Raw genomic sequence first — 21,293 nt, forward strand, 5'->3', positions numbered from 1 at the left:
ACCAGGAAAAGTGGGTTGAAGTTGCCTCAATGAAAGTGCCTAGAGCAGGCATGTGTGTTGTGGCAGTCAATGGGCTTCTGTATGTTTCTGGAGGTCGATCTTCCAGCCATGATTTCTTGGCTCCAGGTACCTTGGACTCAGTTGAAGTTTATAACCCTCATTCAGATACATGGACAGAAATCGGTAACATGATCACCAGTCGTTGTGAAGGAGGTGTTGCTGTACTATGAAATATAAAGCATAAGGGAGCACAAGAAACATTTTGAAAATAGAGGATCTGACCCTCTGCAAGTCACACATGTATTTGGTGATAGGACCCTCTGATTCTACTGAATTTTCCATGTATTTGGTAGATAAATGGCTAAAGAATGATTTTTCTAAGAATTTGAGTAAGGAGAAATATGGAACATATCCTAAATATTAAAGAACTCACACAAATTTGCCAAGCTTACCAATAGAAATGCTGTTTATGCTCTAGAATTCTCCCCTTAGAGTCCTATTTGTAAAAATGATTTGCTAGAAGCTTCTTGGCAAATAGCCCCATTCACGCTTCTCCAGTGCAAACCATGCTGTAACATGACCCTTAAGTACTGTAGGAATATCAGTGAGCAGTTTAAAGATGTCTGTAGATTCATGGTTCAATCTACAGACAGTTTTCCATGGCCACAGTTGAACTTAACAGAGAAAGCCAACGAAACAATTCCCTTTTTATTTGATGCTAGGAGTTTTCACTAGTCCCAAACTTTTTATTGGCACCAGATATACTGGGAGGAACATGTGGGAAATATCTACCTATCTGTATAGATGTTTATATAGATAAATAAATTTTTGCCTGTTGATAACAGGATTAAAAAAGCTTTTGCTCACTTATGTTTTTTTGTCTTAATGCTGAAAATGCAAGTGAGAAATTACTAGGAGGTTCTTAGTGACAGTCCTTTAGTACAATTGGATGATATAATGGGTGACAGAGCCCAGTGAGATGTATGTACTTATTAAATTTCTTTCCTATTTTCTAAATGGTTATCAAAAATATCTGTTTGGCTTTGGGAAGAGGGGATTTTATTAGACTATCAAGCTTTGTGAAACTTACTTGTACTTGGGCAATCCTAAGTATGAACTTAGTACAAAGCCACTGCCTGGTTTGGAGACAGTGGAATTATAGGTACTTATGAAGCTTTTTATAGACATTGATAAAAGTGTTAAGTTGAAAGGCCTGTGGTCCAGAACTACTTCTCAAAACTTTTCGTTTTTCCCTTGAGAAACATTCTAAAGAATGGTTATCTGTCCAGTTCTGAGAGGAACATTCTTTGTGTACCTGACCATCACTTTTAGTTATTTCTACTAGTCGTTTAGAGCCGTACATATTAAAGGTCTTGCATACATTTAGGTTTATCTAGTGATTCCAGGATTTGATTTGTATATCCCTGATTTCCCCTTTTCCTCCCCCCCCTTTTTTTTTTTAAGATTTTGTTTTTAAGTAATCTCTGCACCAAGGTTGGGGCTTGAACCCACAACCCTAAGATCAAGAGTTATATGCTCCTCTGACCAAACCAGCCAGGCACCCCTGATTTCCTTTTCTTTCCTAAAGTCCTTAAGTGTATTATTATAATTATATAGTCATCAGCATCTTATTTAGATAGAAAATCTTTGATGGTAAGCATTAAAGATTCAGGTAGCACTCACATCCAAAATATTTGGATTGACCCACAAGGATACTTTCTTTCATAATTTAACCATATGCATGTATTAAGAAAAGCTTATGTAGTACAGACAGAAAGCTCTGTGTCCCTTTCTTTGGGGTATCCTAAAGTCTGAAGGGTCATAGATGCCTAGTTGAGATCTATAAGATGTCAAGGAGATAATTTGTAGATTATTTAAACTCTAATTAATGTGCCTTTAATATTTCTAGTTACAGAGAATCTGCATTTTGGTTCAAGAGATTTACAGAATATGGGATCCCTGGGTGGCGCAGCGGTTTGGCGCCTGCCTTTGGCCCAGGGCGCGATCCTGGAGACCCGGGATCGAATCCCACGTCGGGCTCCCGGTGCATGGAGCCTGCTTCTCCCTCTGCCTGTGTCTCTGCCTCTCTCTCTCTCTCTCTGTGACTATCATAAATAAAATTTTTAAAAATAAAAAAAAAAAAAAAAAAAAAAAAAAAAAAGAGATTTACAGAATATTCCTATAATTTAATTATAATTTAATTATTGCCTGGTGCCAACCTAAAATGGCACTGTGAAGGGAGGCATTTTGTACTGCTGTGGCAGAAACATGTCAAGACAATCTGTGTTTGGGCTTAATAGGTCCTAACAATCCTTATAAATATATTATTGTAAAAATGCTTATTATTTTCTAGGTAATGATATGGTTTTTAAAATAATGTACTAATAAAGTATGTTAATTTTTGCTTTTCCTTGTGTTTATTTTATTTTTTTTAAAGATTTTATTTATTTACTTATGAGAGACACAGAGAGAGAGGCAGAGACATAGGCAGAGGGAGAAGCAGGCTCCCTGCAAGGAGCCGGATGTGGGACTCAATCCTGGATAAATAAAAATAAATAAATAAATACATAAAAATTAAAAAAAATAAAATAAAATCAAGGTGTTAATAGCCCATTCCTTCTAAGTGCTAAAAGGAAGGCATCTATTCCAGGTTTCTCTCCTAGGAATCTGGATGACTAACTTCATGTACATGTGGCATTTTCCTGGTATGCAAGTTTTTCCTTGTTATAAGGATACCAGTAATATTACAGCCTACCCTTAAAATCTCATTTTAGCTTTATAACCTCTGTAAAGACCTGTCTCCAAATAAGGTCACATTCTGTGATATTGGGGACATGGAGAAAACACAGTTCAGCTTATGAAATTCAGACTAATATTTGTAATTTGTCTTTTTATTTATTTATTTTTATTTATGATAGTCACACACACACAGAGAGAGAGAGAGAGGCAGAGACACAGGCAGAGGGAGAAGCAGGCTCCATGCACCAGGAGCCCGATGTGGGATTCGATCCCGGGTCTCCAGGATCTCGCCTTGGGCCAAAGGCAGGCGCTAAACCGCTGCGCCACCCAGGGATCCCCAGACTAATATTTGAGTTATACAAAGATAACATACCACGTGATACTTCACTGATTTATTATTTTTTTAGTTTTTATTTATTTATGATAGTCACACACACAGAGAGAGAGAGATAGAGGCAGAGGGAGAAGCAGGCTCCATGCACCAGGAGCCCGACGTGGGATTCAATCCCGGGTCTCCAGGATCGCGCCCTGGGCCAAAGGCAGGCACCAAACCGCTGTGCCACCCAGGGATCCCACTTTACTGATTTATACTCTTATGCTATTTAGAATGTTTTTCCTTTTTTATAAGATGCTCAAGAGACCAAGTTTTCAAGTTAGAATCTAAGGTGTTGCTTTTGCTTGTTTTAAAAAAAACTTCTTTGGGGCAGCCCAGGTGGCTCAGAGGTTTAGTGCCACCTTCAGCCCAGGGCCTGATCCTGGAGACCAGGGATCAAGTCCCACATCAGGTTCCCTGCGCGGAGCCTGCTTCTCCCTCTGCCTGTGTCTCTGCCTCTCTCTGTCTCTGTATCTCTTATGAATAAATAAATAAAATCTTTAAAAATAATAAAAAATTTTTAAAATTAAAAGCTTCTTTTTGAGTTAATAAGTAAAACTAAAGAGCCCTGTTTGTTAGAACATCAAGGTGGCAAAACAAAAAGCAACAAAAAATTAAAAAGATGGCTCCATCTTGACTTTCCCTAGTTTACATATACTAATTTTTAAAAAAGATTTTTATTCATGAGAGAGAGAGAGAGAGAGAGAGCGAGAGAGAGAGAGGCGCGCAGAGACACAGGCAGAGGGAGAAGCAGGCTCCATGCAGGGAGCCTGATGTGAGACTCAATCCCAGGTCTCCAGAATCACACCCCCGGCTGAAGGCAGGCTCTAAACCACTGAGCGTCCCAGGGATCCCCCATATACTAGTAATTTTATTCTTCAAAATTATTTTGACTAGCTGGTGTTCTTTGGAGATGAAGTTGTGTCCATAAAAACTGGAAAATATGTCCAGCTTTTCTTTGAACCTGGCTTCCCCTCATGACACTGCTTCCTCCTGACTTTAGAGCCACAGATCCTTTCAGCTCATATAACTAGCTTATACCAGATGAAATGAGCTTCGAAATGAAATGCAATCCCCAGGGCCAGTTACAATGAATACTCCACACCGGAACCACCTATTATTTTCACACTGATGGATACAAAGTTTTCCTCTTGTAGGAGAATGTGCCTGCCTTTTTTCAATGATCATAATAAGGCTCAACAAAAGGGATTTTCATTTTTATTATTTTATATTCTTTTAAAAAAGTAAAACATTAAAATATATATTCATAAAGACCAAAAACTGTTAAGTGAAAATGACTTGTTAGGGATTTTCAAACTGTTATCAAGTAAATATTTGACAATAAAGATTTCTAGAAATGAAAATAATCTGTTAAGAATAAATAACCATTGATGGAGAAAAAAAGCTAAACAGGAGGAGAAAAAAGGTGATGCTAAAACAAAACATTCCAAGGCTTATAGCCAACATGCTAATGTCATCTACAGAGTAGTTTTATATTTATTCTATTTGACCAGGTCTCTTGGGTCCTTTCTCTGGATAAATTTCTTTAACTAGTAAAGTGATTATAAATGAAAACAAGGCCACTAAAGTGACTACTATCTTAAGGGCCTTGAACCAATTGGGATAATGTGGCAAGAGAAAAAGTTCAATGTGTAATGCTATTCCCAAACCTATTATTACTGTGACTATAGCTTCACTGAGTCTTTCAGAAATAAGGAAGGCAAACCATGAGAACACAACAGGAGCTGTACTATTAGCTAAATTGAGGAAGTCTGGTTTGGCTGCACTACCTTCTGGCAGAGCAAAACCCCATCTGATCCCTCCCAAGAAAGATAGGAAACTGGCTCCATAAGCCATCTGAGTGAAAGCTAATAAGGGGATATAGGTCTTTGTCATCACCATGACCACTGGTGGAACAACAAAGGGGATTAGTCCTGCCAGAGTTATATATAATGCTGGCTTTGGGCTGTCAAGCAGGTAAGTAATGGTGATTGGTGGCTTGGCTGGAAGTACTTCTTGCTTCTTCTTCTTAAAGCTGCATGGGGAAGTATGATAGTACTGTGTCTTCCTCATATACACTGGAAATGATGAGAAAAACCAAGGCCTTGGAAACAAAGGGGAAAAGTTCTGCTGGTGACATGTCTTGAGAGAAAGTGTTTCAATTCTGCTGACTCCTAGTCGGACTGGAAAAGGGTACTTCAGCATCTACAGAAAAAACAAAACCCGTAGATAAAAAGATTTTCGAATAACCACAATGTCTTAGTTAATCCCAAACTGAAACAATTTAAAAACAAACCATCTACCCTCTATTACTACATCAAACTTTACAGAAAGGTTGGACTACAGGGTGCTGTTAATGCTAGCTAAGGCTAGCAAACAGCTATACAACATGCAAATAGAAACCTAGTGATGTGTTTAGCCTACCACTAATCTTATCCCATAAGAGGAATATCTGAAAGGAGAACAGGTAAAGACTATATCTTTATTACATGGCATTTTTAAAAAAGATTTATTTATTTATTCATGAAAGACACAGGCAGAGGGAGAAGCAGGCTCCTCTCAGGGAGCCTGATGCGGGACTTGATCCTGCATCTGGGGATTATGACCTCAGCCGAAGGCAGGCGCCCAACCGCTCAGCCACCCAGGTATCCCTAGTACTTGGCATTTTAAACTGCCTCTGCTATTTATAACCTGCAAAAGCAGCAGCATTAATTACTGTGGGAATGCTATTTTATATAGAGAAAGCAGTCTACTTTCCAACTTAGCTTTAGAGACACTGCATACTTTCCATAGCTCCATTCGTTTCTACTTGTCTTTGCCTAGAATTCTAACCTATTATTTTACCTTTCTTTCTTTCTTTTCTCTTTTCTTTCTTTCTTTCTTTCTTTCTTTCTTTCTTTCTTTCTTTCTTTCTTTCTTTCTTTCTTTCTTTCTTTCTCTTTCTTTCTTTCTCCTTTCTCTCTCTCTCTCTCTCTCTCTTTCTTTCGAGACATGCCTGGGTGGCTCAGCAGTTGAGCATCTGCCTTTGGCTCAGGGCGTGATCCCAGGTCCGGGGATCAAGTCCCACATTAGGGCTCCCTTCAAGGAGCCTGCTTTTCCCTCTGTCTGTGTCTCTGCTTCTCTGTGTCTCTCTCATGAATAAATAAAATATAAATAAATAAATAAATAAATAAATAAATAAATAAATAAATAAGCAAGCAGATGCTTAACTGACTCTATTTTTAAAGTGCAATCCTAAATCTATTGTTGATATTCCCTATTCTCCTTCCTTGCTTTATGTTCTCCAGAGGACTTGCCACTTGCAATATTAAATATTTTACTTATTTTTTACTCACCCTTTCCCCTATTACATAAACATATAAAGATAAGGATTTTGTCTTTTTTTTTTCACTGCTATTGCCCCAGTGAATCAATTCCAGCAAATATTTGCTGGATAAACCAACCTTTGAAGATGCTTGAGGAAACTTCTGGATGAAATGAAGCATACTGGGTACTACTGAAAGTCTTGCTCAGGAAGATGCCAGGCAGTTCTGATTAATACATTTTTACATCTAGGTGGAGGAGCTGAATCAGAAACATGTTGCAATAAAACAAGATGTCACTTACTTTTCATTTTATGCATAATTCTTTTGTAAGTAGGAACTAAAGAATTTTTTCCATATAACACACTTTCCTTTGAAAATAATCATTAATGTTTTGCAGAAATCACTAATACATTAAGTAAACATCCTTTTCTTTTCATAACCATTAATTTATCTTTTGCTGTTTGGTGTAACAGGAAAAGTAATGCACAGAGACAGAAGAAGATCTGTATTTTACATTTATAATTCCCCAGCTGTGTTACCTTATGTAAATTGCTTCCTTGAAGCACTGTTTTCTTACCTTTAAAACTGAAGGTTATAGCTTCCCTTGTTCTCTTTTTTTTACCCTATCTGTGGGGCTTAGGCTCAAAATAATGAATAATAGCAATTAATACAATTGTATTGAACCAAGTTCAATTGTATGAACCAAGTACTGTAACTATGTGTTTTAGATACATCAACTCATTTAAGATTTTATTTTTAAGTAATACACCCAATGTAGGGCTTGAACTCACAACCCCCACACTGAGTCACTGAGCCAGCCAGGCACTCTGCATTAACTCATTTATTTTTTTTTAAGATTTTATTTATTTATTCATGACAGACACAGAGAAAGAGAAAGAGACAGAGACACAGGCAGATGGAGAAGCAGGCTCCATGCATGGAGCCTGATGTGGGACTCGATCCCAAGTCTCCAGGATCACGCCCTGGGCCGAAGGTGGTGCCCTATTAATTCATTTAAAAATACAACCACCTCATCAACTTGGTGCTGAGAAACACTATAGCCTGTTAGGTTACAGTGAAGATTTTGGAGTCAATTTGTGTTGGCATCCTGGCTCCACCACTTATTTGGTACGTAATTTTGGAAAAGTTATTTAGCTTTGTCATGTTGCAGTTTACTCATTTTTGAAATGAAGAACTAAAATAACTACATAGGGTCGTTGTAAAATTAAATGAATATATGTAAAGAGCTGCAAACTGTCTCTGACACAAAGTAAGCGCTCAAAAAATATTAGCTATATTCCCCGTACACAAGAGGAAATGGTTAAGAACTCTAACCTAAGCCTTCAGTAAGTGGTTGAGAATATGGATCCAGATGTGTTTTACACGAGTTTCATTCTTAACCAGGAGAATGAGGTGTCTAAAAGACACAGAACCCATACTTGCTACCTAATTAAACACTTTATTGAACTGATTTCTAGGTCACAGCTTTTAGGGCCAGGTAGAGAAATCCTGTATTCCACCAAAGCTTTCAATCTATAACATAAAGACGCAGGGAGGTAAGTTATGCTGGGCCTCTGAGGAGATCTTAGATGGCACTTACACCCACCTCCTGACCTCCAAACACATCTGCAGGGCCTACACACTCACTGTACGCTGATTGTTCACTGTACGTTCACTGTACGTTGATTTTGGTCAAAATCACCTGCATAAGGGCTTTCCAGACCACTCCCCTTAAAAATCTCAAAGCGCTCTTCTCATCGGGGACTCCCTGTGTACTGTGACCATGTGCTTTTCAACTACTGGGTGTTGAATGGAAGAGTGATAGCCTATAGCCCGGGGACGGAAACTGGTGAGATAATTAAGAGCAAAGACCCAAGGGTTAATCCGCTCAATTTAGGTGAAAACGCCCGATGCTGCCGCTGCCCGAGGAAACAGTTGCTAACTGCAAGCCTCAGTGCCGACTTTAGAGAAAAAGGCCTGCGGTAAGAACGCAAGGATCCCCAGGACGCTTTGTCCGACAGTGCCCGCGGCTTTGACTTACTGTCAACCCTTGGTCCCAGCCCCACCTCCACTCCCCAATTTGCACCCGGTGCCAGCAGCTCTGCTGTATATAGAAGTATACTTGCCAGTGTCGAACCCGGAGATGGAAAACTGAGCCCCAAGAACAGCCAGAAACTCACGAAAACGTATTTCCGGCGGGTGGGATTTGACAGTGCCCGCCCACTTCCTGAGAACAAGAAAAAGAGTCCGGGTGGGGACCTAACCAGAGCTGACTGGTTCCCATTCCGGGCTTTCCATCTTGGGTCATTCTTTTACATTTTAATTCTGGGGATCCCTGGGTGGTCAGTGGTTTGGCGCCTGCCTTCGGCCCAGGGCGTGATCCTGGGGTCCCGGAATCGAGTCCCGCGTCGGGCTCCCTGCATGGAGCCTGCTTCAGCCCCCTGCCTGTGTCTCTGCCTCTCTGTGTCTCTCATGAATAAATAAATAAAATCTTAAAAAAAAAAAAATTCTGGAAGCCGGCTTTTGAACTCTGTAGGGTACCTCGATGGCCCTTGTCTCTCTCTTCCAGGTTTCCCAGCCAGCAGAACCTGGCCCTCAGAGTTCGGGAAGGTAGAGCACAACTACCTCTTGAAACAATCTCAAGAATGATGGTGTTTTAGGAAGGTTGGAGAGATTTGGAGTCTAGGGCAGGTGTGACTTGGCCAAATTGCTTCCCATCACTGAAACCCATAACAGGGTTTCAAGGATCAATGGGGGCACATCTTACTCCGAATTAGGCTCCTGAACTACTCAGAAAAACAAAAACTGTTTTTACTTCCATTCTCTTTGCTTGGACCTGGAAACTCCATTAAGTAAAGAGCACAAAGGGTAGGGTTTTCGCTTCCGTGGTAGGTGTAGGGATCACAATCTTGGGCTTAGGGTTGATCTGAAAAGTCAACTATTCCTTCCGTCACCCTCTGCTTTTACTTATTTGTCGGCTCTGTGACCTCGGACGGAGTGGTCTTCTATTTGCTAAGTCAATCAGAGAAGAGAGCACCAGGCAATCTCAGCGTCCTTCTGAAAACAGCCGAAAGGCCCAGGCTGGCCACGGCCAGTTCCTCCCACTCCTCCGGATCCTAGGTCACCAGCTTCCTGGCTGCCGGCCGTCACTCGGCTCAGCGTTCCGTGTGGGATGGGCCCACCGCGAATTCTTCGGAGTAAGCGCTAGGCTTTCACTTTTATTTCCTTCTCCGCCTGCCAGGGCAGCGCCGCCCCTTCTCGTAGTGCGACACCCAATGAGACTTTGGGTCAGGGAAACAGCTTCTCCGCCCCGGCAGAGGAGCAGGCTCCAGACACAAACCCGCCCTGCGCCGGGCCCGGGGCGCTACGCCAGCCGTCGGGCGGAACTACCACTCCCAGCGGGTAGCGCGTGCGCCCCGGGCGCGCAGGCCCACCGCCGCGCATCCCGCTGGGGGCTGGAGTCTAACACGACGCGCGCACGTGAAGGAAGGAAGGAAGGAAGGAGCGGAAGGTGGGAAGGGTCGGCACACACACGATCCTACCAAACCGGTTTGCTAGTACTTGTACGGGTAGTTTGGGGACGCGAGCATGCCCAGAAGTGGGGTACGCGAGGCTGAAGGGGCGGGGAAAGCGGTACACGCATACACACCCACCCACTCATTCACTCGCATCCAGGCCCTCGTGCTGGGCCGGGGAATGAGGAGGGGTTCCAAACTCGGCGGGTCACCCCCGCGGGGGCGGCGCGAGGGAAGGCCCAGCATTCAGGTCCGCAGAGGGGTGGGGGCCGCCGCGCACTGCCCCGAGCCGCGGCGGGGGGGGGGGTGGGGACCGCGCGGGGAATAACTGCCGTTCACGCGGCGGAACGTTGGCGGCGTGGGGCGCCGGCAGGGTCACCCGAACGGCGCTCCTGCGCTTGCGCTCCGGCGGGCGGTGCGAGCGGGTGGGCGTGTGTGAGGCGGGGCCGGAGGGGGGAGGGCCGGGCCGGTCGTCGCTCCTCCCCGCCTCTGCCCCTCAGCGCCGTGTGGGCCGGGCAGCCATTTTGGGAAGAGCTTTGTTATGGTTGTGGGCTCTCCACCTCTGCGGGATCTGGAAGCTGGGGACGCGCCCTCAGACGCCGCGTCTGGCCCCTAGCTGCAGCCCCGCTGCTGCCCGGTGAGTGGGGGTTTCAGACGACGGAGCGGTCGGGGATCCTGAGTCGTTCCGCCGCGGGGCTCCGCCCGGTGCCCAACGCGCCGGCTGCTGGAACTAGTTGAAGGAGGCTCTCACACAGGTGGTTGGTGCAGGTCGGCCCGGGGCGGGGAGAGCGGCCGAGGGCCCGCGGTGCTGCGGTTCGCTCGGGCCGCCCCCCGCGCGCGGAGCTCTGCAGTCGAGGTCGCGGCGGCTTTGCCCGTGCGCTCCTACTTCAACTTTGGTCTCCGGGTCGGAACGCTCACCTGCGGCTCTCTGGCTCCTCTCCAGGCGTTCCGGCTTGTTGGTGTTTTTGAGGGGCTTGCTTTTAAGGGTTCCTTTTTCCTTCCTTCCCAAATTAGAGCCAGGGGCTTTTGTTTTCCAACGAAGGAAAACCTAAGGAGTAAGAAAATTGTGTAAGTCCGCTGTGGGGCATCTGAGGGGAAAAGGAGCTTTGACCACCAGCGTTTTAGGTCCTTCTTGGGGGGCGAGGTGTTTTCTTTGATTTTGATTAAGTCGGTTTCCAGTACCTACGGATTACTTCCCTCCCCCCGAAAAACCAGTCGATCTTGAAGAGTTTTAACTAGATTTTTTTTTTTTTCTGTTTTAAATCTACCTCTCTCCACCCCCCGTGAAATTCAAAAGAAAGGCTGAATCTAAAATGGCTGTAGCTTGGGGAAGTGCCCTAAGCTTCGGTAACTTAAATACGTTACCATGCCTTAAATTGTTGGCTGTTTGTCTTACGAGGACAGCAACTGAATCTTTGGATGTTTTGATCTTCTTGCAATTGCTGTCTTGTCTTGAAGGGACCTTGCTAGGTGAAAACAAAGGTGAGGCTAAAGAAGTTTGCTTACTCGAAAAGTTTACGTAAGAGTGGGTGCGGTTGTGTGTGTGTGTGTGTGTGTGTGTGTGTGTGTGGTTGCTTATAGTTTTGAAATTGTGCTACGATGGTAATTTTATCAGCCAACTTTGTGCTCTGAGGTTGGTTTGTCATATTTGTCGAAATACTTGCTCTTAACTTTGATACTTCTTGCTTACCAGGAAAAAAAAAAACAGCTAATGGTGGTTCATGTTTTAGTTTAGTAACAGAAGTCACACGTTTCTATGTGAATCCCATCAAAAAGTAAAGTGATTGGTAGTCTTCTAAAGACTTAGATCTCAAAAAAAATAAATAAATAAAATAAAGACTTAGATTTCTAATTTGGCGGACTTTTGGCCTTTTCTGTGTAATACATGAAAGGGAATCACGGTACTCTTAAGTTTGGGGTATTTGTTGCAATGGTGAGACAAGTGAAAACGAACTTTAGATGTGGAGCTCCTGATTGTTGTGCTCTTTCAAACAAAAGGCTGTCTTTTTTGTTTGCCCCCCCCCCTTTTTTTTAAACTATTAGATCCAGAAATTTAACTTAAAACACAAAGGCATAGAATGGAAACCAAGAACAGATAACTTCAGGGTTTGGAAAGGTGCTTCAGTTTCAGGTTGCAATCTTTGTAAAAGGTAAAAATAATAAAATGCTAATTGTGAATGAGAACTTGGTAATTAATAGTAAAATAAGCTGTCATCTTCCCTAGGGAGTCAGTTTCACTTTACCTTACTACATTCTTTCAACACAAAAGTTTATTTTTATCAGTTCCCCTGGAATTTTTTTTTCTTAAATAATTTTCGTGATTTTTTTTTTTTAAATTTTTTTTTTTTTAATTTTTATTTATTTATGATAGTCACAGAGAGATAGAGAGAGGCAGAGACAGAGGCAGAGGGAGAAGCAGGCTCCATGCACCGGGAGCCCGACGTGGGATTCGATCCCGGGTCTCCAGGATCGCGCCCTGGGCCAAAGGCAAGCGCCAAACCGCTGCGCCACCCAGGGATCCCAATTTTCGTGATTTTATAAGAGAAACATTTGAAGTACTTTATAGAAATAACAAGTCCGTTGCTTTCTGTTTTGCCAGTTTGCCTACTGAACAACTAAAACTTGGGTACTCAAAATGGTTTGTACATGTTGATATAAATATTTTTTCAGTTGATTCTGGATAGTTTCAGAGTTCTTGAAATGGGAGGTTGATGTTAGGAAGCCTTTTTATTTTGTATAAATACAATTCACCAGTTTTCTTATCAGTGGCTGTTTAAAAGCTTGGCTGAGGGAGGGCACACGCAACCATTTTAATAAGTTTGTAATGATAAGAAATCTGAAACACATTTCTGCTTAATTCATTAATCCATTTTTAAATTCTCAGTTAAAAAAATAAATTCTCAGTTAAAGATATAATACACAATTATGAATCATTCTTCAGCAGATTGCATATCTTTGTTTTATGGTTAAATTGTATGTACTTACTAACCGTGATAACTAATGTGCAAGGACCTAAGCAATCTGTTTCTAAGCCATTGTGCTTAACCATTATGGGTGCTGTCTTTAATGATTAAAATAAGACTGTTGGAAAAGGTGGGAGATACAACAGCTCTATTTATTTATTTATTTATTTACTTACTTACTTACTTACCTACTTACAACAGTTTTAAAGGATCCCAAATAAAAAAGTACTTCATGGAAAAAGTAAATTTTATGGTGGGCTATTTAGGGTTTTTCAAATAGATGGGAGGAAAAATCTAGGTGGCACATAGATATCATGTTACCTCACATACGACTGTAGTTGTCTTTGTCTGGAGTTTAATATTTGGTATGCTGAGACCTAGCGTCCAAGTCATTTCTAAATCAGACTCTGATTTTTATTTCCCATTGAAGTCTCCCCAAAACAAAACTGGCTACATTCAAACTTGAAAAGTAGTTCCTCAAGAATAACTGAACTTTCATCCATTGGTAATCTTAACTAAGGAAGTAAAATATTGCTGTTACGTAAATTAAATTTTTGTAGGTGATTTCAGATAAATGGTAAATATTTCAAAAAGTCAATTATTTTTCTTTATTAAAGCAACAATTAGCCCCTCTCCCCCATTTCAAGAAATGTTACAGGCTCTACTGTGGAGCCAGTTTTGGGTGCTAAGGATGAGAAATACCTAAATGACCATAAAACATTTTGCCACCGAAGAATTTAGTAGATTAACATAAGTGGAAAATGTTACAGAATGACAACATAGAAAGCTGTCTTTCTTAAAGGGGTTGGCTTTTAACGTACTCGTTATGTTTACCTTCTTTTTCTGTGATAAAACTGCTTTGCCTTATGTTAATCAGACGTCAGGCCAGAGAATCACCAGCATGAACAAAATTTTAGTACACTTTTCTGAGCAATAGGTCTATTTGTGTGGAATACATTTTGTTTTCAGAAAAATCAAATTCATTTAAGTTTGGCTGTACTTCAGATTTCAGACTCTTGTTTCTTCTGATTGTAAGTTTAAATTTCATTATATAAAAAATTCTTTTCTGAATTATTGCTCTTTGAAGTATGTTGAAAAGTTGTTTGGGGGGCTCTTTGGCTAGTTAATTAAAAGGCAGAGCCATTCCAATGTTCCTGCTATATGTTTATGAATTATTAGCTCTACTTTTTAATTAGTCTTACGAGGTCCGATGGGAAGGATAGTTTATTGTGGGCTTTATAAAGCTGGAGGCTGTAATAGAGGCCAATGTATATAATCTCATTCCTCAAAATTCTTTCTAAAAATAGACTAACCCTTCAACAGGTGAGTGTACAGAGGCTCCAAGAAGTTAAGTAATTTACCTAACATGAGAGGTCAGAATTCAGGCACCTTTCTCTCATTCTAAAGCTCAATTTGCACCACATCATGTAGAGAGATGTTATTTTAATTAAGGACCTCAACTATATAGCCTGGATTTGAATCTCTGCCTTGCCACTTAGAACTTTGTGAGTGGGAGAGAGTTTAAAGTGAAATTTCTGTGCCTGTTTCTTCCTCTGTTAAATGGGGGATAATAGTAATTTAGAGGGTTATTGGGGCAAATAATATTTGTAGAGCTCTTAAAGCAATGCACTTCATAATTGATAATAAACTATTTAAAATTGTCTTTAATGAATGTCCTTTTACCAATCAAATGAAATTTATTGACATCTGAACAGATTACTGCATGTGGAGGTTATTTTTTTTCTTTCTTTCTTAGGTATTTTTCTGTTGTTTTTTCTAGTTTATTTGAATCAGAATCCAGTTCCCACATACCATGACTGACATTATTTCAAACCTCTTAATTTGTATGTTTCTTCTGGGTTTTTTTTCCTTGTATATTGTTGAAGAAACCAGGTTATTTATCCTGCATAGTTGCCACATTTGAGATTTTCCTGAATTCCTATAAGCTGGTAGTTGGGTATTGACTCTTATATTGAGATCTGTTGGGGGAAGGAGAGAAGACAGCTTCATAGGAGATTATGTGCATTCGGAGTTTTGTTCTGGTTCAGTAGGTCTCATATGTATCATTTTCTTAAAATTTCTCAGTTGAGCAGCATGGAGGAATTAGAGGAGTTATTTATCTTCCTTTGATATGCATATAAAATGGAGGGCTTGCCAACCCACTATTTACTTTAACAGACAGTTTTTTTCCGGTCCTTTTTTTCTTCATAGTATGTATTTTTGTATATAAAATTGAGCTGAGTGTGCTGGGTTTGCAGTGGTCTTGTTTTCTAGTTTTGGTTACTAGTGAGTAGTTTTCTCAGGCTATTTAGTTTGAAATTTTTTCTTCTCAAAACTGTTCTTCCCCAGGGTACCTAGGTTGTGCAGTCAGTTAGGCAATCAGACTCTTGGTTTCGGTTTAGGTCATGATCTCTGGGTCGTGAGCTCAAGCCTTGAGTTGGGCTTTGTACTCTGCAAGGAGTCTGCTTAAAACTCTCTCTACCTCTGCACTTTTCTTCACGAATTAATAAATCTAAAAAAAAAAATCAACAACAACCACTTTTCCTCCTATTGCTTTTGCCCCCTTCTGAACCCCCTTAAGCATTTTATTCCTGATACCTCTTGAACATGGACTGTATGTAGGCCAGGCACTTCTCCCCTTACACCCCCAGGGAAAACATCCAGGTATGTGCTTTTTTTTTTTTTTTTTTTTTTTTTTTTTTTTTTTTAAGATTTCATTTATTTATTCATGAGAGACAGAGAGAGGCAGAGTTGTAGGCAAAGGAAGAAGCAGGCTCCCTGTGAGGAGCCTGGTGTAGAACTTGATCCCAGGACCCTGGGATCAGACCCTGAGTCAAAGGCAGATGATCAACCACTGAACCACTCAGGTATCCCATTCCAGGCGTATTCTTAACACTACTTACAGTCACCCTTTAATCATCAACTTTCCAACAGTCTCCACACTACTAAGATTTGAAGCAAAAAGAGATGGAATGACTTGCCCAATTACACAGCTAGAACCAGCTAGATCCAGTCTGCCCTTCTAGCTTAAATGTTTGGATTGAAAGCAAAGTTTATTCTTGAGAAGAAATTTTTAGAAATGCTTGTAAAGTAAAATGAACTTGAAGTAAAAATATATGTTTGGTGATACAGTATTTACTATTACACCTCTCAATTAAAGAAAGGATGTAGGGATGCCTGGGTAGCTCAGCGGTTGAGCGTCTGCCTTGGGCTCAGGGCATGATCCCGGGGTTCCAGGATCGAGTCCCACATCGGGCTCCCTGCATGGAGCCTGCTTTTCCCTCTGCCTATGTTTCTGCCTCTCTCTCTCTCTCTCTCTCTCTCTCTGTCTCTCATGAATAAATAAATAAAATCCTAAAAAAAAAAAAGATGTATAGTTTTTAGATGTGACAGTCTATTCTCTAATAGGGAATTTGAGTCCTTCAGGGTCAGCATAGCTGCAGATATTTGATAAAAGTTATCACTACTTAGTGGCTTGTTTGTAGTGTAGTTGATATAGTCACTTTGGAGAAAATACTATAAAAGCATTTTTGCTGGTTCTTAAACCTTAGAGTTTTAGATTGCATAAATCTAATGCATGTAGTTATTTGAATCCTACAGCCAGAATTTAATGTGTCAGATTGCATTAGATAATGTATTTCTGTGGGATCCCTGGGTGGCGCAGCGGTTTGGCACCTGCCTTTGGCCCAGGGCATGATCCTGGAGACCCGGAATCGAATCCCACGTCGGGCTCCCGGTGCATGGAGTCTGCTTCTCCCTCTGCCTATGTCTCTGCCTCTCTCTCTCTCTGTAAATAAATAAATAAAAAAAATCAAAAAATTTAAATAAATAAATAAATAAATTTTAAAAAAAGGAATAGATAATGTATTTCTGTACCATACCATTCTTACTTGGAACTTTTGTAGTTTCATTAAATTCCATTTCTATCAGTGGGATAGTGAGTGTTTAGTTATGGGTACAGGAAATGTTCGTAAATGTTGAATGACACAGTATTGGAAAGATTATCTGGAAAGTAAATTTTACTCTTGAAAATTTTTGCATTTTGTGAAATTACTTTCAGGAAATGTTTTTGGAACAATGAAGTAGAAGGCACAATGATTAAAGTTTATTACTGATGCGAAGACTGGCAAGATTCCTGTTTTGGACATTCTAATTGGGTTTTTAAGTTACTTTCGTTATTTCTTTTGACTGTTTACTCTTTTAACCCCCTTCATATATTGCCTTTTTGTGAATCTTAGTGGGAGAGGAAGCTGGAAAGGCTATGTGTATGTAACTTGATGTGTACACACATATACATGCCTTACACATACACTTTCTGTCCTTAACACCTGACAGTTGTGACCCAAGTTGTGCAAGTCACAGACACTTGAGTGGGGACTGGAATCTGAAGTGAGAGATGCAAAGAAGCAAGGACAGTTTAGAATCCATTTTATTGGCTGGTGGCAGTGCTAGCAGGGCAATTTCCTAAGCAACTCTTCCTGTGGTATGACCTTGGTTGGTGATTTTTGACTGTGCATGTTTGCAAAGTCAAGGAGGCTCTCATTCATTCTCTGAACTTTCAATATATTTCTGATAAATTCCTTTTCTGTTTAGTCTACCTAAGTATAGTTTTTTTTTTTAACCAAAGACCTTGATTTATAAAATTGGCTAATATAATTTGCTCCTTGTAGAAGATTTTGTTTGTGATTCCCTCTGTTTAGGGTAGTCTCCTCATTTATGAAGTGAAAAACTTATATGTCTTTTTTAAAGACAATCTTAGACAAGAATTTTCCTTTTTATCCACTCCCAATTTTTTAAAGCAGTAGTGCTCAACCTTTTAAAATTTAGCTGGAGTAAGGCTTGTGCACCATTAGTTTATTAAAGCTCCCTGTGTGATTTTCTGTCTTTTAAAGATTCTTTTATTATTATAAAAGCAGTATTATGCTGGATAGAATACTAGGAAATGTACATATGCTGGACATCTGGGTGGCTCAGTAATTGAGCACCTGCCTTTGGTTTATATGATCGGGGTCAATCCCACATCAGGCTCCCTGCAGGGAGCCAGCTTCTTCCTCTGCCTATGTCTCTGCCTCTCTGTGTGTGTCTCATGAATATATAAATAAAATCTTAAAAAAAAGGAGATATACATATGCAAACATAAAAACATTCTCCTCATCCAGAAATCGCTACTGTAACTTTTGGTGCACTTTTCCATATCTTTCTTTAAGCACATATATGTAAGTTTTTATTTTTATTTTACTAAAACGAGATTAATTTGCAACTTGCTTTTTTTGTTGGTGATACCCTTTCTTCAATGTGAATAAATGTTCATTTTTTCCAACATCCAGGTGCTATTTAAATTCCCCCAGGGGGCACTTCGGTGGCTCAGTGGGTTAAGAATCTTGGTTTCAGCTCAGGTTGTGTCTCATGGATCATGGGATCGCTTGGAGCTCAGCAGGGAGTCTGCATGAACATTCTCTTCCTCTGCCCCTCGTCCCCTGCCTTCAAATAAATAAATAGATCTTTATTTTTTTTTAAGATTTTATTTATTTATTCATAGAGACACACAGAGAGAGAGAGAGAGGTAAAGACACAGGTAGAGGGAGGAGCAGGCTCCATGCAGAGAGCCTGAGTGGGACTCGATCCAGGGTCTCCAGGATCACGCCCTGGGCTGCAAGGCGGCGCTAAACAACTGCGCCACCAGGGCTGCCCAAATAAATAGATCTTTAAAAACATAGATAAATAAGTTTCTCCAGCTGATCTAAAATAGAATCATAATAAGCTAGCTATTCAGTATTAGTGTCTGATCCAAGATCTTGTTACATGTAACACTTTTGTTTCCTTATCTCTTTAATCTAGCATGGTCCTTATTTTTTTAGTAACACTGAATTTGAGACGACTCTGTCATGAGAATGATTTTGTACAGTTGCATTCTGTGTTGTCATTTATTTTGTTCCTTTAATTCTTGTATTTTTCTCTAAAGTGTACATCTAAAAACTTGATAGGTTTACATCAAAACATTTTTAGCCAGGATACATCATAGCTATATCATTCCGCATCATATTCATAAACACAATACCTTGTTGACCTACTTTCATAATGCTAAGATTGATCCTTGGATTAAGGTAATAGTAGTCTCTGATCCATATATTAAACAATGAATCTTCTCTCCTTGCAACAAGAAATTAATTTGCATGGTGTTACTTTGCACTAAAAGTTCCCAGTCCGAGATCCCTGGGTGGCGCAGCGGTTTAGCGCCTGCCTTTGGCCGGGGGCGCGATCCTGGAGACCCGAGATCGAATCCCACATCAGGCTCCTAGTGCATGGAGCCTGCTTCTCCCTCTGCCTGTGTCTCTGCCTCTCTCTCTCTCTCTGACTACCATAAATAAATAAAAATTTAAAAAAATCTGTTTAAAAAAAATAAAAGTTCCCAATCATTGTCCTAATTTTTTTTTTTAAAGATTTTATTTATTTGGGATCCCTGGGTGGCGCAGCGGTTTGGCGCCTGCCTTTGGCCCGGGGCGCGATCCTGGAGACCTGGGATCGAGTCCCGCGTCGGGCTCCCGGTGCATGGAGCCTGCTTCTCCCTCTGCCTGTGTCTCTGCCTCTCTCTGTGTGTCTCTCATGATTAAATAAATAAAATCTTTTTTTTTTAATTTTTATTTATTTATGATAGTCACAGAGAGAGAGAGAGAGGCAGAGAGAGAGAGAGGCAGAGACACAGACCAAGGGAGAAGCAGGCTCCATGTAGGGAGCCTGACGTGAGACTCTATCCCCGGTCCCCAGGATCAGGCCCTGGGCCAAAGGTAGCACTAAACCGCTGAGCCACCCAGGCTGCCCATAGATTTCTTTTTTTTAATGGCTAAATAATATTCTGTGTGTGGTGAGGGTGACACTTTTTCTTTTTTTTTTTTTTAAGATTTATTTATTTATTTTAGAGAGAGGGAGAGTAAGCAGTGAGGAGGGGGAGAGGGAGAAATAAACTTAAGCTGAGTGTGGAGCTGATGCAGGGCTCCATCTCACAACCCTGAGCTGAAACTAAGAGTCAGTCATTTAACCACATGTGCCACTTAGGCTTCCGTCTTTCTCTGTTCATCCGTGGGCAGACAGATGGGTTGTTTTCATATCTTATCTACTATAAATAATGCTGCAGTGTGCATGGGGTGCATTTGTTTTCAAGTTAGCACTTCTCTTTCCTTTGGATATATACCTGAAAGTGGAATTACTGGATTATATGGTAGTTCTATTTTTAATTTTTTGAGGAACCCCCATACTGTTTTCCATAACAAACCAATTTACATCCTCACCAACATTTGTTATTTCTTTTCTTTTTGATAATAGTCACTCACAGGTATGAGGTGAAATCTCATTGTGATTTAATTTATGTTAAATACAAGTCCCTTATCAGATACATGGTGTGCAGATCTTTTCTCTAAGTCTTTGGGTTGTCTTTTCAGTTTCTTGAGGGGGTCTATATTTTGAAGCACACTTTTTAAAAAAATGATTGATTGATTTAAAAGATTTTATTTATTTATTTATTCATAAGAGACACAGGCAGAGGGAGAAGCAGGCTCCATGCAGGGAGCCTGACGTGGGACATGATCTCGGGTCTCCAGGATCACGCCCTGGGCTGAAGGCAGTGCTAAACTGCGGAGTCACCAGGGCTGCCAAGTTTTATTTATTTAAGTAATCTCTACACCCAACATAGGGCTTGAACTCATGACCCTGAGATCAAGAATTGCACACCCTTCTGAGTGATCCACCCAGGCGCCCCTGAAGCACAAACATTTTTAATTTTGATGACATCTAATTGATCATTGCCTAAGCAACGTAGATTGCAAAGATTTACTCCGATGTTTACTTTTAGCTCTTGTATACAGGCCTTTGATCCACTTAAAAAATTTTTAAGCTTTATTTATTTTAGAGAAAACACAAGCAAACTGGCGTAGGGGCAGAGGGTGAGAGAATCCTGAAGCAGACATCGTGCTGAGTGCACGAGCCTGATACAGAACTCAAACCCAGGACTCTGAGATCATGATCTGAGCTGAAACCAAGAGCTGGCTGCTTAACTGACTGTGCCACCTAGGTGCCCCTAAAGTTAATTTTTTTAAAAGATTTTATTTATTTATTCATGAGAGACAGGCAGAGACACAAGTGGGTTCCATGCAGGGAGCCTGACGGAGCCTGACGTGGGACTTGATCCCGGGTCCCCAGTATCACTCCCCGGTGCTAAACCCCTGAGCCACCCAGGCTGCCCTCCCTAAAGTTAATTTTTATATGTGGTTTAAGATATAGGTCTATAGTCTTTCTTTCTTTCTTTCTTTCTTTCTTTCTTTCTTTCTTTCTTTCTTTCTTTCTTTCTTTCTTTCTTTTGCTGGTGGGCATCTGGTTATCATAGCACCATTTTTTTGAAAAGAAA

The 21,293-nt window shown here is 40.9% G+C and overlaps 3 protein-coding genes across 7 annotated transcripts in view; 2 read left to right on the forward strand and 1 right to left on the reverse strand.

Moving 5' to 3' along the window:
* IPP (intracisternal A particle-promoted polypeptide) overlaps positions 1-2,064 on the forward strand; it is a 41,628-nt gene extending 39,564 nt beyond the window's left edge. For 2 of the 3 annotated variants that reach the window (XM_055341628.1, XM_055341627.1), the window contains exon 9: positions 6-2,064. In XM_055341628.1, coding sequence (XP_055197603.1) covers positions 6-230 — 225 coding nt within the window. In that variant the 3' untranslated portion in view covers positions 231-2,064. The remainder of the gene's footprint in view (positions 1-5) is intronic. The other variant, XR_008666631.1, reaches the window with a different exon arrangement.
* A 2,252-nt stretch (positions 2,065-4,316) lies between these two features.
* Positions 4,317-8,633, reverse strand: TMEM69 (transmembrane protein 69). The gene is made up of 3 exons (XM_055341635.1): positions 8,544-8,633; positions 6,556-6,676; positions 4,317-5,317 (listed from the first exon to the last, which is right to left on the reverse strand). The coding sequence occupies exons 2-3, from the start codon at positions 6,595-6,597 to the stop codon at positions 4,610-4,612; spliced, it is 750 nt and encodes a 249-aa protein (XP_055197610.1). The 5' UTR covers positions 6,598-6,676; positions 8,544-8,633; the 3' UTR covers positions 4,317-4,609.
* Positions 8,634-9,788: 1,155 nt separating this feature from the next.
* Positions 9,789-21,293, forward strand: part of GPBP1L1 (GC-rich promoter binding protein 1 like 1) — a 58,667-nt gene continuing 47,162 nt past the window's right edge. Inside the window, exon 1 of one of the 3 annotated variants that reach the window (XM_055341631.1) lies at positions 9,789-9,928. The gene's annotated coding sequence lies outside the window, so the exon portion shown is untranslated. Of the gene's footprint in view, positions 9,929-10,159; positions 10,183-10,425; positions 10,570-21,293 lie in introns of those variants that run through there. The other 2 variants (XM_055341632.1, XM_055341630.1) reach the window with 2 other exon arrangements.

The sequence above is a fragment of the Nyctereutes procyonoides genome, unplaced genomic scaffold (assembly GCF_905146905.1).
Source record: "Nyctereutes procyonoides isolate TBG_1078 unplaced genomic scaffold, NYPRO_anot_genome, whole genome shotgun sequence".
Classification (NCBI taxonomy): Eukaryota; Metazoa; Chordata; class Mammalia; order Carnivora; family Canidae; genus Nyctereutes; species Nyctereutes procyonoides.

Coding starts and splice junctions, on each gene's coding strand:
- TMEM69 (XM_055341635.1), bottom strand. CDS start 6,597: ATGCTTCATTTCATCCAGAAGTTTCCTCAAGCATCTTCAAAG. Junction 5,318..6,555: donor TTCCTCAAGCATCTTCAAAG/GTTGGTTTATCC, acceptor TTTTTTCTGTAG/ATGCTGAAGTACCCTTTTCC.